Below are 16,922 nucleotides of genomic sequence, written 5' to 3' on the forward strand. Positions count from 1 at the left end.
ATATATATATATATATATATACACACATATATCTCTCTCTCTTTTCCAATTCAGGAAGGGTCAATTGAGAGTAAGCTCTGATTCCCAATGACACCCTGATTACATGCCATATTAAAATTGCAGTCCAATTACAGAATGTTAAACAACTCCAAGTGTACATGTACATTCAGTATACACAGCTTCATAAAGACATTTAAAGTGATTAAATGGTTGTTTAATTTCATTAAAATCTGCAGGTGATTGGTGCATAATATTCATATATATATAAATATACATAAAAAATAATATTTAGGACCAAGTAATCACTAGTGTGAATGCCTACTGATATGATTTAAAATTCAGCAAGCTTGTTAATTATACAAGCAATTCTTTAAGCCAGGCCTCAAAGATACATAGCAGGCTCGCTTTTTTTGATTTTATTTATATATGAAATAAAGACATTATATACAATCGAGGATAAAAATGCAATAAAGTCCCGGACTTATTTTTATTGTGGTCCTTGACACATAACATCAGGAAAAGACAAAACATTTACAGTGTGTGATAATCAATGACATAACATACTGACCTTATTTCTCTTTTTGAAAGAGTTCATGCTGGACATGACTTTAATTTTCCGGTCTAACTTGTTCCACTGAACTGTCCCTATATAGGCAAAGGTTCCTTTCTCTAACACTGTCCTAAAACTCTAAGGACACAGGTCTGATATGCTGCCACTAGTGTACATACTGTGTGTGTCCTTTACCGCTGTAAAGAACACAACAAAAAACCAAACAATATTTTATGGATTATGGTCAGCCCTTCTTAGAGCTAAGGAAGTCCAGCCTACACACTGCTAAAGGAGACCGTGGTGGGTACTGAAACCACCACCAGATAGAAATCTAGTTAAAGCTGTACCTGAAAAGGTTTAACACAGTTTTACATTCAACTCTACACATGTATGACAAGTAAAGGGGGTGAAAGGATTGTATCTTGTAGCGGCTGGCTCAGTCATTACCCTCTTTAATCTCGTTATCAGAGACCTGAAGGTGTCTAATCTGCTGATGACGGACAATGGCTGCGTTAAGATTGGTGAGTCAACCCTTTTACCATAACCACCTCTGCAGCTCTCCCTATGGTCACATTATTCCTGTACTGACATACATCCCGAGCTCTGCCAGCGCTGACCTTTTGACCTCTCTCTCTCTTTGACAAGGACTGCCTGTTTATTTCATGTAAACATAGGGTTAACATTTGCAAGTTTGTAAGTAGTCTTTTGAAAAAAAATGTTTTTAAATTAAGGTCCACTTACCATTTATGGAGCTTTTAACCACATCTCACTGATCCACTGGGCCAAACTCTTTAACAGGGTTTCTGCAAAAAGCCCAAGATGACGTCCTCAAATGTCCACAGCTCAAAGATGTTCAGTTTACTGTCCCAGAGGAGAGAAGAGACTAGAGCATATTCACATTTAACAAGCTGACATCAGAGAATTATTTCATGAAAAATGACTCAAACCAATTAATTGATCATCAAAATAGTTGGCAATTAATTTAATATTAGCCGAGTGATCGCCTAATCTTTGCAGCTCTAGTTTACTGAAAATCATTTGAATACAAATTTCAGAAATTGATTGTCATTTTTTTTAGAGAACACACTAAATATTCTGTGGTTCCAGCTTCTCAAATGATGTTTTCTCAGTGTTTTATGGATCTTGTTTTTGTTTCTGCTGTGTCCAGCTGATTTTGGGTTGGCCCGGATGTACGGGATCCCCCAGCAGCCCATGACGCCTCGGGTGGTCACCCTGTGGTGAGTGTCTGCTGGGCCATTAATACCGCCTTGGCCTGATTATGTGGATTAGTGGATTGTGCACTGCAGACAACCTCTGTGTTGCTGACCTTGTGCTTGTGCAGAGTCAGTGAAACATCCTCCCTTTAATCTCTTTTGGTAATCCTTTATTAGCTCCGTCGCCTCAGCTGACCAGGTCTCTGTCACGATTTGTGCCCCCCCCATCTGTTTACAGGTACAGGGCTCCAGAGCTCCTCCTAGGGACCAAGACCCAGACTACAGCTCTAGACATGTGGTAAGGCTCCAACCTCCGGCATTAAAGGTGCTCTAAGTGATGTGACACATTTTTAACCTTTGTTGTCACACAGCGAACGTCTTCTCACTATCTGCTAGCTGCCTGTGCCCTGAACACACTGTAAAAACATCTCCTCTCTATCTGCCTGTCCCCAGAACACACTGTAAAAAACATCTCCTCACTATCTGCTAGCTGCCTGTCCCCTGAACACACTGTAAAAAACATCTCCTCACTATCTGCTAGCTGCCTGTCCCCTGAACACACTGTAAAAAACATCCTAGTCTCGTTTTGTTTGAAAATACTTGTGGTGTCGAGCCTTCTTAGTGATTATAAATGTTGATTTTGATGCAATCATAGTAGCGCCCTTAGCTCTCCCGTTCACACCCAAGTTGCATTTTGGCGAGAGTTACGCTTTAACAATCAGAGATATTTTTTAGACTTTCTCCCACAATGTAGAAAAGAACCGTTGCCAAGACTGAACTCTCTGCCGTACGGTTTTGTTGCAGGGCTGTGGGCTGTATCCTGGCTGAGCTGCTCGCTCACAAGCCCCTGTTGCCCGGGACCTCTGAGATCCAGCAGGTGGACCTGATAGTCCAGCTGCTGGGAACACCCAATGAAAACATCTGGCCGGTGAGACTTCTCAATATATATGTCTACAGCATTAACTAAACTCCCTGTGATGTCTGATGTTAAAGGAGTATGCCAAAGTGTGTGTGTGTGTGTGTGTGTGTGTGTGTGTGTGTGTGTGTGTGTGTGTGTGTGTTGTGTGTTGTTGTGTGGTTGTGTTTGTTGTGTGTGTGTGTGTGTGTGTGTGTGTGTGTGTTCGTTCCAGGGCTTTTCTCTGCTGCCCCTCATCGGTCAGTACAGTCTGAGGAAGCAGCCGTACAACAACCTGAAGAACAAATTCACATGGCTGTCTGATGCCGGACACAGACTGCTCAACCTGCTCTTCATGTACAACCCACAGCGCAGGTACACATAAAAGTCCTTGTCCTTCCTTGTTTTGTGTTCACAACACAATTGTATCATTGTACAAATGAGCTACAATAGTAATAACAGTTTCCTTATGAAAGTCTCTCCTACACTTTTCAACTGAGGAGCAAAACGTGCTCCTTTGGATACAAAAGTTACCGTCAAGCCTTGTTTATATTAATTAAAGGAACTGGACTTTGGGATATAGTAGTCGGACCTGGGTCCTGGAAGCAAAAGCCCCCTCATGGCATTAATGTTATTTTGAACTGTAACCTGCCACCATTTTGTGTTTTCCTTCCTTGTTTCAAATTGAAATCATGAATAGAGAAGGGTGTCCGCATCTTAAAACATCAAAAAATAAGAAGGCAGGTTGCTGCACTACTAGACTGATGAAAAAGTTGACTATAGAAATTTGATTTACAGTAAAAAAATACTGTAAAATATATTCCTGGTTCACCTATGACTTATTTACTGTACTGTTAAGGGTTAAGTGCATTATTTCCCTGGATTCCAGGCTTTAACGGTATTTAGTATATTTATCAGGAATTCAAAACACAAAGTGGGTTTAAATCCAGTGTTACATTTCCCAACTGTTGCCCCACAAGATACAGTAGTAACAATTCTTTGTCATGTGTGTTCATTTCACACGAGCCACCCATGACTTTGATTATTGTCTGTTTCCCTGATCCAGAGCTACTGCCAAAGATAGTCTGGAGAGTTCTTACTTCAAAGAGAAACCTCTACGTGAGTGAAAGAGTTTGGGAGTATGTATCAGCTGTGATCCTTGCCATGTGATTTACATGTCATTCATTCATTTTGTCCCTCTGCTCCTCCGTGCAGCCTGTGAACCAGACCTGATGCCAACCTTCCCTCACCACCGCAACAAGCGGGCTGCCCCTCCGCTGGAGAGCCACTCAAAACGGAGCAAAGTGTGATGAACAGGGTGATGATGAGACGTTGGACTCAAAGACCACCCTGAGGTGGTGACATTCTTAGGAATGGATGTTGGTTTCGTGGAATGTGGAGTTTTCACTGTGGGATTTTCAGTAAATGCAAACTCAATTCGTTTAACTTCCAACACAGCTGAAGTGAACAAACTCAGATAGCCGATTGCTGAACTCCTCCTCCGCAGCGCTGTGGAAGAAGGTCTGGCAATGCGAGACTACACAGAACTCTGCAGTGTTGAGTATAATGTCAGAGATTATAGACACATTTTAAAGGGCTGTAATCACACGTTCTCTACTGGTCTTTGTAGACCCAGTTCAGTAGAAATTGCTTCTGTTGGGTATAATTTTAATATTTGTATTGCTGCCAAGGGTTAGGGTTTGGAAAAAATGTGAAAGTAATGAGGACAAAGTTGCCTTGACAAATACGCTGAGGCAGTTGTCCTTAGGGTCGAGCATTTGTCTTTTCTAACTGCTATACTGTTATCAGTCTGGATCTAATCATCGAAATTATAAGACTCCGAAGGCGTGACAAGTAGGAACCAAACCAACTCGCTTGAGGTCTGCCCACAGTTACACTGGGTCGGCCTTTTACCCAGAGCCTTGGTAGGATCTCAGGTTTGGTACTCAGAAGCATCAGGATATATCAGTGGCCAGCTTTGTGTCCTTGATGTGGAACACTGAACTCCTGAATCTGCTTGCCCTATTGTTAAAGGAAGAGTTTGACCTAGTTTGAAAAATGATTTTTGCTTTCTTGGAGTTAGATGAGAAGATTGATACCACTCAGAGACACCAGACCTGTTTCAATCTTCTCATCTAACTTTGGGCAAAAAAAATTGAAAGCTTGAATGCCTAAAACATGAACAGTGACTTCATTAGTAGAAATCACTGAACATGGTGTTACCTGGTCTGCTTGTGTTTGACACCTGGCGCTCAATAAATAGGTAGAACACGGGACTAATTGTCTCAGGCTGATATTTACTTGACTGGGATGGATACTGTAAATGCTAACGGGGCCTCGAAATATGTTAAACCATGTGCAACTGAACATAAAAATGTCAACCCAGCAACTGTGCCTTTTTTCATTTGAAATGTCAGTTTTTATTAATGCAGGTTAAATTAGTAGTAATGGTTACATGGCCAGCAGAGACAATAATAAATAAACTCCCAGTGAACCAACATGTACCTCCACAAACGCACAGTGAGACTAGCATGGGGCTCTCACCCATCTAGTCCCATCACTGAGTCAGCAGATCAGCCCGTGGTTCTGCTGCGAGAGGTCACAGAGTTGGTACGTTTAAAAGTGACTGAACAGTGTGGTTCTACTTCTTGATAGCCAGCGGGGTTAGCGGTCCTGGTTGTCTGTAAGCTGACAACAGAACAGATACTATTTAGGTTTAAGAACGAATACGCCAGCCCTGAACAGCCCTCCCAGAAGAAAATGATTTCTACTGAGCGCCATCAACAAAATAAATAAGTGTAAACATACTGTATCTCTATTATACTCAGTCAAGTTATATAATGTTCCAGTTTATGGCAGGGCGAACAAAACCAAATCAAAATGTTAAGATTTAAAGAGATGTGCTTGATTGATTTGAGAACAGACACAAAAATAAACCAAAGCTGCGTTGATGAAGATCATGTGATATAATCAAAAACCATGGTTTCCATGGTCAGGTGTGAACTTTAAGCTCACATTTTAAGCCAAAATGGATGAGAAGTCCTGACAGAAACATTGGGACATTTGAACATTTACTATTCCATGACAGGTGAGCAAACATCTGCTGAGGAAGATCACAGGTTATGACCAAAAGCTCCAGAATAGCCACTTTATGAACCTTGTTTTCTTAATAAAGATTCAATCAAGCACATCTCTTGGATTGTAAAATGGAAGATAAATGCCTGACAGACTGGTGCTAGCACAGAGAAACAGGCCTGATGCAGACACACGGAGCTGTAGAGGAACACTGAGGCAGTGATGAGTCATTAATTTAACTCTCCATCAAATAACAAAACAGGGCTCTCAACTTATAGACATATACGTTAAAACACAATTTTCATAAAAACACTTAGATGCATTTACACACTTGCATGCCTGGCAGGAGAACTATCTTCTTCAAACGTCAATGTCCTTCATCGCGTCCCACAGCAAAGTGCACACAGGCAAAAAAAAAGTACAGTCCTTCAGTCAGAGTCGGCTCAGAGAGGGACAAACGTTATGCATTTATTCAAATGCAGCTCTCCTCACGTCAATGCAGGTTAGATAAAAAAGTTGTTGAAATGAATACGCTGTAGCGGCTGCTTTGTAATGGAACATTGTCTGGAAATGGGAGAAAGGCATGGGCTCTATTGTCCAACTACCAAATCACACCAAGATTTTCTATTGTAGCATTTGGTCAACTTCCAAGGATTCGAAAACTCTGGCTTGGATGAGTAGAAGCAAGACACGTGAAAAGATTTCTTACCTTTTTTTGTTTGATGAGACCTTTTCATTTATTTTTGAAATCCATTAGAGGCAGTGAACCAAGCGCTCATCTGAGAGAGGAAAGCCTACAAGATGGTACAGCAGTTGTGGGGGTGGGGGGGTAACGAGTGTTGTTGGGAGCAGTAGTCTGATCCTTCTTGTGGACCGGGGGGGGAGGTGGGGTACCGTCTCTCAGCCCTCCATCCCAAAGTCGTCTGTGAACTTCTTGACTTTAAGGAGATCTTCAGTGTTGACTGTGGGACGGGTGGTGGACAAAGAGCGCAGCATGTCCGACTGCAAAGGATAGGACATACAAATCATTTTTGCTTCACATTGGTTATTTTTTTAATATTCAATTTCTCCACCATCCAGGGTCCGTGTTTACCAGCATTTACTCATTGGACAGGTTATAGCTTTTCTGTTGCTGTTGATTCAGTCTGGATTAATGAAAATAATGTTGGCTGATAATCATCAACCAACATTATTTTCTAATTTTTTTTGTATAGGGACAGGTATGCAGCATGAAGCAATGCCACACACCAGAGACCGCATTAATATACAGTATGCATATCTCACCATGCAGACAATGGGCTCCAGTAGCTTATCAGTAGGCACGTCCATCCAGGTCATCTCTATGGCTCCAGGGTCACCAGGGGAACACGGAGTCAAGAGGTCGTCCACCATCAACTGGTTGTTGCTTCGGGATGGACCGCGAACCTGAAGAACAAGGGGGGATTAGCTCAAATGTGAAGGTGTACATTTTAACCATTATAGGGATTCGACTGTCATGGTGTCTAAGTGACTAATGTGATTAAAAACCTTTGAAACTGGTCCAGTTCTGAGCAAGAACGCTGTAACTGGCAGCCATGAACCATCGTCCGCAATTTTTCTACCTATTTAAAGGTTCTGTTTTTGCCACTGACATCATTGAGGAAAGGATCCCTACAGAGATAGACCTTTTAGTTTAGAGTGATAAAGATAAAATAATAAATAAAGATTCTTTTAGTTTAATGTGAAACAGCCCCAAAATCACCCTGACCAAACACACTAGACTCAATGTAAATAATCACTACTTTTAGCATATACAGCCAGCATATCTCCACCAGACTCCATGTAAATAATCTCTACTTTCAGCGTGTATAAAGAAACATATCTCCACCAGACTCCATGTAAATAATCAGTACTTTTAGTGTGTATAGAGCAGCCTATCTCCACCAGACTCCATGTAAATAATCACTACTTTTAGCATGTACAGAGTCAGCATATGTCCACATGTAACTGGGTGAAATAAGGTTTATTTCAACCAGAGTGATGATTGTTGGAACAGTGGAAAGATGAACTAAGACGGCTTTTGGTAGTTTTATTTAGTTTCTCTCCACTTTGAATGAAGTGTGTTTTACGATGATAAAAGCAGTGATTATTTCCATGGAGTCTGGTGGGTTTGGTGATGGTGATGTCGGGGCTGTTTCATGTTAAACTAAAAGGATCTTACTCTTTAACTAAAAGGTCTATCTTTGTAGGGATCCATCCCATAATGTTGTCAGACACTTAGAATAATAATCTGAGTATATCAGTGGGAAAACAAGCACTTTTTATGGACAGAAACTGAAGGTGCGCCATTGCACATTAACGTTACATTGCGGCTTGTTTTGTCGCTGCAGACTGCAGCTGTCTCGCTCTATACTAGACCAATGTCTAAAATTGTTGTTGCAATCAGTCCCTTAGACACAAAAACATGAGAAAATAGAGGCCAGGTTGAAAAAAAACCTGAAGTTACACTTTAACATGTTTTATTTCCCCCTGGATTTCTAGTGGTTACCTTTTTGAAGTGGGTGGCAGACTGGACCTTCCTAACAGGCTGCATGAGAGCGTCCCGGACGATGATACTGATGTCGGCGCCGGAGTAGCCGTCCGTTTTGTGGGCGAGCTGCCGCAGGTCGGCCTCGCTCAAGCTACGTGGTGTGTTGCCCAGATGAAGACGAAACATCTGAGCCCGAGCTGGTTCCTCCGGCAGAGGGATGTAGATACGCTTCTCAAATCTGACACACCCCAGAGGACAAGATCCAGTCAATCGCACACTCACCAGCAAATCATTGATAACACAGACGGCGTGCTTGCAGGTTTCACACACTTTAAAGACTTTACAGAGCTTGTGAAAGCTGCCTGGAACTGAATTTTAGAAACTATAAAAAGAGGGAAGAATATAAAAAAGCAAGACAGTATTTTACAAATGTGTTGGACGAAGCAGCAACATTGATCCACAAAACAATCCATCTGTCATATTTTGGGTTGGCGCTGCTGTGTCTTCACCCATAGTGTAAGAGGGATTTTTTTCTGGTCTACATATCCCTGCCTCTGCGGAATTATTTTTTTATCCTCAGTAGGGACAAAATGATCAATGTTTCTTTACACACACAGACCATTTATTACACACCTAAAATGTAAGTATTTTAAACTGAGTAAAGTGCTGTAACACCCAATGCCATAGAAGGATGATATAGAGCAGTAGCTGCTGGTTGTATTCAGCTGCTACAGAGCTCCGGGACCCCGGCTCCCAGCAGCTGGTGTTTAGGTGACTGGGAGTCTGGGGGCCGGCTACAGGCAGCGCCAGATCACGGTCCTTCCAGGGGCCGCGGTACTGGAGTTTAGCCAGACAAAGTTAAGTTTAGAACAAGCGTTTCCTGCGAGAAAGTATTTTCTTCTTGCTCCTCGGCTTGAAAGCGTTGTGTTTTATGTTGCCACCTCGTTGTGCTATTTCATTCGGAGATTGTTTTCCTTTGGGTATTAAGGTTCAGAAATAAGTGTTTAGGCATGGCTGGCCGAGTGGCTCTATATCCATGGTATAGACACGCATGTTTTGTTTTGCCTGATCGCACAAAGATGACTGACACTGACACACACACACACGCACGCACGCGCACGCACGCGCACGCACGCGCGCACACGCACACGCGCGCACACGCACACGCACATCTACTGGAGGAGCACTGAGGCGACCTCTGACCTTCTGCGGATGGCAGCGTCGAGCACCCAGGGGATGTTGGTGGCTCCCAGAACCAGAATGCCATCGTTGTTGTTTCCCACACCTACAAAACCAGAGAGCCATAGATGAACTTTCTGCTCCAGTGTCCTTACAGGGTTATACATTTACATATTTAAGATTACTTTGTAGTATTCTATTGTCCCTTGTATATTACATATAATGTATTATTAAATACTGCTTATTCTTCACTGTGCAGAATCATGTTGTGTCAGCTTATTGTTCTCATTCCCCATCTCATCCGGCTCACCCTGCATCTGGACCAAGAACTCGGTCTTGATGCGGCGGGCGGCCTCGCTCTCGTTCTCGTTCCTGGAGCCGCACAGCGAGTCTACCTCATCGATGAAGATGATGGAGGGTTTGTGCTGGCGAGCCAGATCAAATAAGTTCTTCACCAGCCTGCGAGACACAGAGAGAGATGGAAAAATGAGAGACACACATGGACAGCAATATCAAGGGAGTAATGCTCTATTATTATTGCAATATATAAGCATTTATATATAATATATTAATATATAAGTGACACGGGAATAAAATAGGTGAAGAGTGTCTCTGACAAAGACTTAAAGAACTTCCAGTCTGGTTTGGAAATGGATTTACTGAGAGCAAGTTATCGTGATATTCAACATCATTATAACATATTTCCTCATATCGTGCAGCCTCTTATTTAATGAAGAGCAAGGTTAGTTAGACTGAAACCACCAAATAAAACATGGTAAAATCAACATCTACAACCAAATACTTTAATAAAGACATTGCGACAAAATGCAGGGTTAGGGTTCACAAAATATTTACACAATCACATTAGTGATGAATAATCATCAGTAGGAAAATAATAGATCTGCCAAAACAGTCTGGAAAGTTCAAAAGATGACATCACTTTACAGTACCGCAGCCGGAAAACCAGGAAAAGACATCAACACTTGTGTCATATTAGGATATTAATATATTCAAAATCTAAGACGATAGTCTCGTATCACAATATGGATTGATATTGATATATTGCCCAGCCCTAACTCCAATAAACTTGTTTTCCCTGTGTAGAGCAGACTTACTTCTCGCTCTCTCCCAGCCACTTGGACATGAGGTCTGAGGAGGAGACGGAGAAGAAGGTGGAGTTATTGGCCTCGGTGGCCACGGCCTTAGCCAGGTACGACTTCCCCGTCCCCGGAGGTCCGAACAGCAGGATGCCTCTCCACGGAGTCCGCTTGCCTGAGAACAGAGACCAGAGGAGTGTTGGTCCCAGGGTGACATACTGGACTACGCTGCAAACTGTTAGGGTACTAGCCAACGGTGGTGATGCTAAAATACTATTTGACAGTCATGTGACAGACATTTCAAATCATCTAAGGTATATTTTCAACTATTATAACAGCAGTGATAATAAACTAGGGCTATTTTTTTAATCTATCAATCATTGTTTTCAAACATGAACGGTGAGTAATCTTAGGCCAAGAAAGGGTGGCTGTAAATCTGCAGAGAGGACCGTGAGTTTAGCCTCTAACGTTAGTTGGATGCTGCGGTCTCAGCCTGGCAACCAACGTGAACTTCCAGTCTGGGGAGGAGACATATCTTTAATCTACATGTCTATTAGACATAGTGACTGTCTCAATTATTTTCTTGAGATTATAAGTTTTTATTATCTTTGCACATTTCATTTCTTATTCACTTTACAAGCAAGAGCAGCTAGCCAAAAATGTAGTTAACGTAAATACACTGTAAATACACACGTTGATGTACTTCTTTAAAAATGAAATGTCAGACAGACTGACATGTGATGTCATTCTTCTTAGAAAACATGTGCTCATAGGTTTCTTGGAAATAAGTCGTAGAGCATTAAAAAGCATTTAAAAATGACATATGGACTAAAGAAATCTTAGTCAACTAAGACCTAAACAAGCAGTTAGACGACTAATTGACTACATTACTAATAACTGCCCCCTCTCGCCCCCTCCTCACTGATGCATTTCCCCGATTACCCAACCTTTTCCATTCATGTATTGTGCTGCAGAATAATAATAATATATACTGTAACAAAGACATTCCACCGGCCATGGTCGGAATTAATTATTTCCAAGAAACTTAAGAGCACATCTCTGGTGTACAAAAGATTTAAAGTGGTGTTCTTGCATGTTTCTTTGTTGTTTCTTTTTAACCATATGGTTTCAGTGCATGATGATTAGTGGGTGTGAACATCCCTCAGTACCTGTAAAGAGGTGAGGGAATTTGATGGGCAGGATGACAGCTTCCTTCAGAGCTTCCTTAGCTCCCTCCAGTCCAGCCACATCGTTCCACCTGACATTGGGCTTCTCCATTACAATGGCACCTGGACACACAGAGCATGATTAGGATTGACCATGCAGACGGAACAAACACTTTAAAGGTGATTGTAGCCCTGGCACAAATAAGACCTCAAACCCCCACTGAACCCCAGACTACTACTTAAAAATATGATATGCAAACTTTCATTTGATCAGAAGATCTCCTACAATGACTTCAGGTGAAGATCTTATCATAAAGAAGCCTTGTGGGGTTATTCAATGATCAGTGCCTGAAATGGGCCAGTACCAACCAGTACTAAGTACCGGCACTTCTGACTTTTGTCCATTTGACTACCCTTACTTCTAACTGTTATTAACAGTATGATTAATACATCAGGATTTATTGAGAGGGGGGGGGGACAAGCAGTTCTTCAGACAGACAGACATTCAGCACCCCCATATAGCCAAAATTGGAATGATCCATACAAGCGATGATCATGTCACTGAACTGTTGATATGGGGTACTGACTCCTTTTTTGGTCCAATTAAGGCACTGTCAATGATACAAAATAACCATAATTTCCATTGTTTAAGCAGACCACCACTCTTGAATCACACAAACATATCAACCGGCTTAATTCCCCTGTGAGGACTATTTGCACCCATACACTCACCCATAAGTTGCTCCTGTAATTTCTTCTTCTCTGGATTTTCACCCTCGCTGTCACTATCGCTCCTAGAGACAAACACAGAGGTTGACACAAATACAGTCAAGCCTACAGAGTGGAACATGTTTCCTGAGAGGCCAGAGGACAGACAGCGTACTTGTCATTGCTCTGGGCTTCCTTGACAGGCTTCTTGCCCTGTTTGTCTTTGTTTTTCAGGTAGTCTTTAAGTTTTTCCGCTCGGTCCAGGTACTGCATACACTTTGCTCGTATACTCTCCTTTGCCTTGTCGCTGTGGGCCTCATCTGAAACGAAAAACAAAATTCCATGTATATTCAACATAAATTCATATGTATAAGAAACCCACCAATGTTTGTACAAAAAAAATAGTGTAGAGCTAACCAACAACCTGTCCGGCTGCAGACAGTACTCACATTTGATGGCATGTAGGAAATATTCCACAGCATGCTGGTACAGTCGCAAGGCCTCCTCATAATTCTTTGCCTTGTCTTCCTCTGTAGCTTTGGTCACAAGATCAATCGCTTTCTGCAACAGATGCAGAGAAATACGGATTTCAGATGGCTTGGGGAGGAGAGCCAGACATAATGGAGGGAGTGTACCGTTACACGTTACTCTGCATGTCAACACAGCAGCTTCAACCAAAACAAAGCACAAGTTATCCGACTAGCATGACATGTCATACAGCTGTACTACTAGCTTCTCTGAGTCCACAACACAATTCACTGGGCTATTTCTCAAGGCAATTCCCAGACTAAAATGTTCCAAAACGTAGAAAATATTTGTTTTCATGTTTTAAGTCTGCGAGCAGTAGCTAGTGCCCATCTTATGCTAACGTTATCCAGCCAAGGCTAACGTTGCAAACCATACATTCATAACCCACACGTTATTAATTAAAATTGTTTTCATAGCATGTATTTAGCTGGTACAGTAACGTTAGACCTTGTTAAATCTACTGTTAATTTTACGACAATGAAATGTCTTTGCAGGCTGACCAAACTGAGAAGGCTTAGCTAGCTAGCGTCAGCTGTTCTGCAGCTAGCTAGTAGCTAGTAGCTTAACGTTACCTGTAATGTTGACGTTGTCATTTCATGTCACTCTTGTGCTCTCCACCCAGACTTCTATCCTCTGACCCACAGGCGGATATACGAAGATGTGAACACGTTACCAGCCCTGTGTTGTGAGGGGGAAGACGGTTCTTGACATGACAAAACAATGGCTAGTAAGTTAGCTAGCTAGCTAATGTGACAGCTCTGCCTCAACCCAACACACACCGCAACAGCAGCGCTGCGTCTCTAGGGCTGATACAACGAGTTCCGGTTAACATTTCAAAATAAGATCCAAGCATTTTACCGAGAAATTACAGAAAACAGATATTCACAAAGCTAATCAAGATTATTTTAGATAGCATTTTTGCAAATTAAATTAAATTCCCATTTTTTGGCTAAATAACAACTTGACGCGTGTTAGTGGGAGATGCTTTAAGGAAGTGCTGTTGCCGCCACCTAGCGGCCATGTCGGTGCTGCATCACTAGTTCTCCCAACATTGAAAAAGACATATGCCCAGAATAAGACAAGAAATATACATCGAAAACACGTGTGCTAGAGAAAAATTTCAATACGTAACATTTCATTGTAAATGTTTTGTCTTTATAACAAACCAACCACACATCAACCAGTATAATTTGTAACAGTTTTATTGGTAGGTACTGTATGTACATTTGAGATTATTACATTGCTATCATACATTGTATAGTATCTTGGAAAGAAGTCTAAAATACTTTGCATATGACAGGTTGATGCTGCATCACTTTATCCTGTTGTGACTTTTCAGTTCAATGATTGTGTTGGACGCAAGCTGCCACATACATTAACTTTGGTTAAAAAAACCTTCTTCCAAGCATTGCTTTGCATAGACAGGACAGGACAGCCACAATCACATAGCATAAAGAGAAAGATAAGAAATAATCATCTGGAAGGAGAGAAGAGGTGTACATTCATAGATTTAAAGGGGTTTGATAGGCTAGTGCATAAAGATCCAGGAGGGACGGCCTGCAGCCTGTTGAAGGTTGACCAACATAAGACAATCAGATCTGTGCAGTGGGTTAAAAAATGAAGTGTGCCAAAAAAGTAAGATGACGGAGGGCCAAACAGGAACGCGACTTTGTCAGGCCAAACGTATACCTCAAACACATGATGTTCAAAGGGAGGGCTGCGCCTTCTTTAACAAAGCCTATTAACTATAGCAGCGTTTCTGCAGGTTTCACCAAGTCAAATTTAAAGGTCCCATGGCATGACAATGTCACTTTATGAGTTTTATTTAACATTAATATGAGTTCCCCAGCCTGCCTATGGTCCCCCAGTGGCTAGAAATGGTGATAGGTGTAAACCGAGCCCTGGGTATCCTGCTCTGCCTTTGAGAAAATGAAAGCTCAGATCTGGAATCTTCCCCTTGTGACCTCATAAGGGGCAAGGTTACCTCCCCTTTCTCTGCTTTGCCCGCCCAGAGAATTTGGTCCACCCATGAGAGAGAGACATCATGGCTTTCAAACGAGCATTGTGGCGGTTGGTTGAGGCCACACGCCCCCCCCCCCCCTCTCTGCAGCTACAGACTCAGAAATGGCCCATACTAAGGAAATCTCATTGTGGGACTGGATCTAGTGGCTGGAATTCTGTAGGCTGGATTTTGGGAAAGAGACTTCAGATACAGTATTGGGGACCACTAAGGTCTATATAAAAGAGACTTCAGATCCAGAATTAAAGGACAACTAAGGTCTATATAAAAGAGACTTCAGATCCAGTATTAGGGACCACTAAGGTCTATATAAAAGAGACTTCAGATCCAGTATTAGGGGACCACTAAGGTCTATATAAAAGAGACTTCAGATCCAGAATTAAAGGACCACAAGGTCTATATAAAAGGAGATTCAGATACAGTATTAGGGGGCCACTAAGGTCTATATAAAGAGACTTCAGATACAGTATTAGGGACCACTAAGGTCTATATAAAGAGACTTCAGATACAGTATTAGGGGACCACTAAGGTCTATATAAAGAGAACTTCAGATACAGTATTAGGGGGACCACTAAGGTCTATATAAAAGAGACTTCAGATCAGTTTTGGGACCACTAAGGTCTATATAAAGAGACTTCAGATACAGTATAGGGACACTAAGGTCTATATAAAAGAGACTTCAGATACAGTATTAGGGACCACTAAGGTCTATATAAAAGAGACTTCAGATACAGTATTGGGACCTAAGGTCTATATAAAAGAGATTCAGATACAGTATTAGGGGACCACTAAGGTCTAATTAAAAGAGACTTCAGATACAGTATTAGGGGACCACTAAGGTATACATAAAAGCACCATGTCATGGGACCTTTAACACTTTTAAGACCAGTATGAATGATATTTAAGACTTTTATCACAACATCAACTGTGATTTTAAAGCTAAGTATCGCTAAACTTGCACTTCTCCAAAGTTAAAGAATAAAGTCTGTTTTATGTCTGTGGTACGATCCGAAAGAGACTAGCACCAATAACAAGAAAGCTGATTGGCTGCAGTAAAAGTTGCATGTTGGTCTCATCTGTCGTCATAATACAGCAAAATTAGATTTGGACTATCGAAAGAAAGAACTACAAGATTACATGAAAGAAAATTATCATTAGAGGTAGCAATGCATGGACGTAGGAAAAATAAGACTAGGTTAAAGTTCAAATAATTTGAATTTTGAGCACAGCGTAACGCAGCAAATCCGAGCGGTGCGCAGTGCATAGTTGGGCGCCACCGCTCCCCCCGTAGGAAATCAAAGGGACGGCCGGGGCAAAGCGGTTTCACCGTCTCTCGTGTAGGCAGCTTTATGTTATTTTTGGGATATTTGCTTGAAAGAAACCCATATTTCTCACAGTAACTTTGAAAACGGGATAAATGTGAGACGAAGACAACGGGAGGGTTAAACCATCACAAAGACATCAGAGTCCAAACTAAAATAAAGGTCATTTGGACTGGTGATTGTGTTCCTTATCCGAGGACAGAAGGGACGTCTTGTTCTCCTCTGTTGCATGGTCAGTGGACACAATGCTACATTGTTTGAGGCCCAAAAGAACACAGAGGCTCTACTGATGGGAAGGGCTGCATTAGCAACGTTTACCATCAACTCAGTGGAGGTTATGAAAATCTATTAATTTAGAAGTAGTTTTAGTCGTCAACAGAAAACTCAGATTGGACAGATAGTCTAGCTAGCTGTCTGGATTTACCCTGCAGAGACCTGAGGACCAGGTAACCATAGTCCTCAGATTGGACAGATAGTCTAGCTAGCTGTCTGGATTTACCCTGCAGAGATCTGAGGACCAGGTAACCATAGTCCTCAGATTGGACAGATAGTCTAGCTAGCTGTCTGGATTTACCCTGCAGAGATCTGAGGACCAGGTAACCATAATCCACTAGAGGTTAGAACGCCAACACAGACACAGAGGACGGGGACGGAGGTTA

General features: G+C 41.8%; 2 protein-coding genes across 3 annotated transcripts in view; one reads left to right on the forward strand and one right to left on the reverse strand.

Moving 5' to 3' along the window:
• The window catches only part of LOC116693445 (cyclin-dependent kinase 10), a 23,453-nt gene extending 7,383 nt beyond the window's left edge, over nt 1–16,070 (forward strand). Inside the window, exons 9-16 of one of the 2 annotated variants that reach the window (XR_004332919.1) lie at nt 1,019–1,071; nt 1,719–1,788; nt 2,003–2,062; nt 2,569–2,692; nt 2,895–3,034; nt 3,726–3,778; nt 3,875–4,038; nt 16,061–16,070. Coding sequence is in view for 1 of the 2 variants with exons in the window: in XM_032522436.1 (XP_032378327.1) it covers nt 1,019–1,071; nt 1,719–1,788; nt 2,003–2,062; nt 2,569–2,692; nt 2,895–3,034; nt 3,726–3,778; nt 3,875–3,969 (595 nt within the window). In the remaining variant the exon portion in view is untranslated. Of the gene's footprint in view, nt 1–1,018; nt 1,072–1,718; nt 1,789–2,002; nt 2,063–2,568; nt 2,693–2,894; nt 3,035–3,725; nt 3,779–3,874; nt 5,046–16,060 lie in introns of those variants that run through there. The other variant, XM_032522436.1, reaches the window with a different exon arrangement.
• On the reverse strand, nt 6,623–13,752 carry LOC116693432 (vacuolar protein sorting-associated protein 4A). The gene is made up of 11 exons (XM_032522418.1): nt 13,494–13,752; nt 12,843–12,954; nt 12,569–12,713; nt 12,418–12,479; nt 11,689–11,808; nt 10,538–10,694; nt 9,733–9,881; nt 9,447–9,528; nt 8,262–8,481; nt 7,019–7,159; nt 6,623–6,736 (listed from the first exon to the last, which is right to left on the reverse strand). The coding sequence occupies exons 1-11, from the start codon at nt 13,512–13,514 to the stop codon at nt 6,635–6,637; spliced, it is 1,311 nt and encodes a 436-aa protein (XP_032378309.1). The 5' UTR covers nt 13,515–13,752; the 3' UTR covers nt 6,623–6,634.
• Nucleotides 16,071–16,922: the final 852 nt, after the last annotated feature.

This window comes from Etheostoma spectabile, chromosome 8, assembly GCF_008692095.1.
Source record: "Etheostoma spectabile isolate EspeVRDwgs_2016 chromosome 8, UIUC_Espe_1.0, whole genome shotgun sequence".
Taxonomy (NCBI): Eukaryota; Metazoa; Chordata; class Actinopteri; order Perciformes; family Percidae; genus Etheostoma; species Etheostoma spectabile.

What these genes read in the sequence shown, in the direction of transcription:
- LOC116693432 (XM_032522418.1), bottom strand. Translation starts at nt 13,514, where the DNA reads ATGACAACGTCAACATTACAG. An exon ending in TGACAACGTCAACATTACAG is followed by an intron (nt 12,955 to 13,493) that starts GTAACGTTAAGC and finishes CATCTGTTGCAG; the next exon opens with AAAGCGATTGATCTTGTGAC. An exon ending in GAAGCCCAGAGCAATGACAA is followed by an intron (nt 12,480 to 12,568) that starts GTACGCTGTCTG and finishes GTTTGTCTCTAG; the next exon opens with GAGCGATAGTGACAGCGAGG.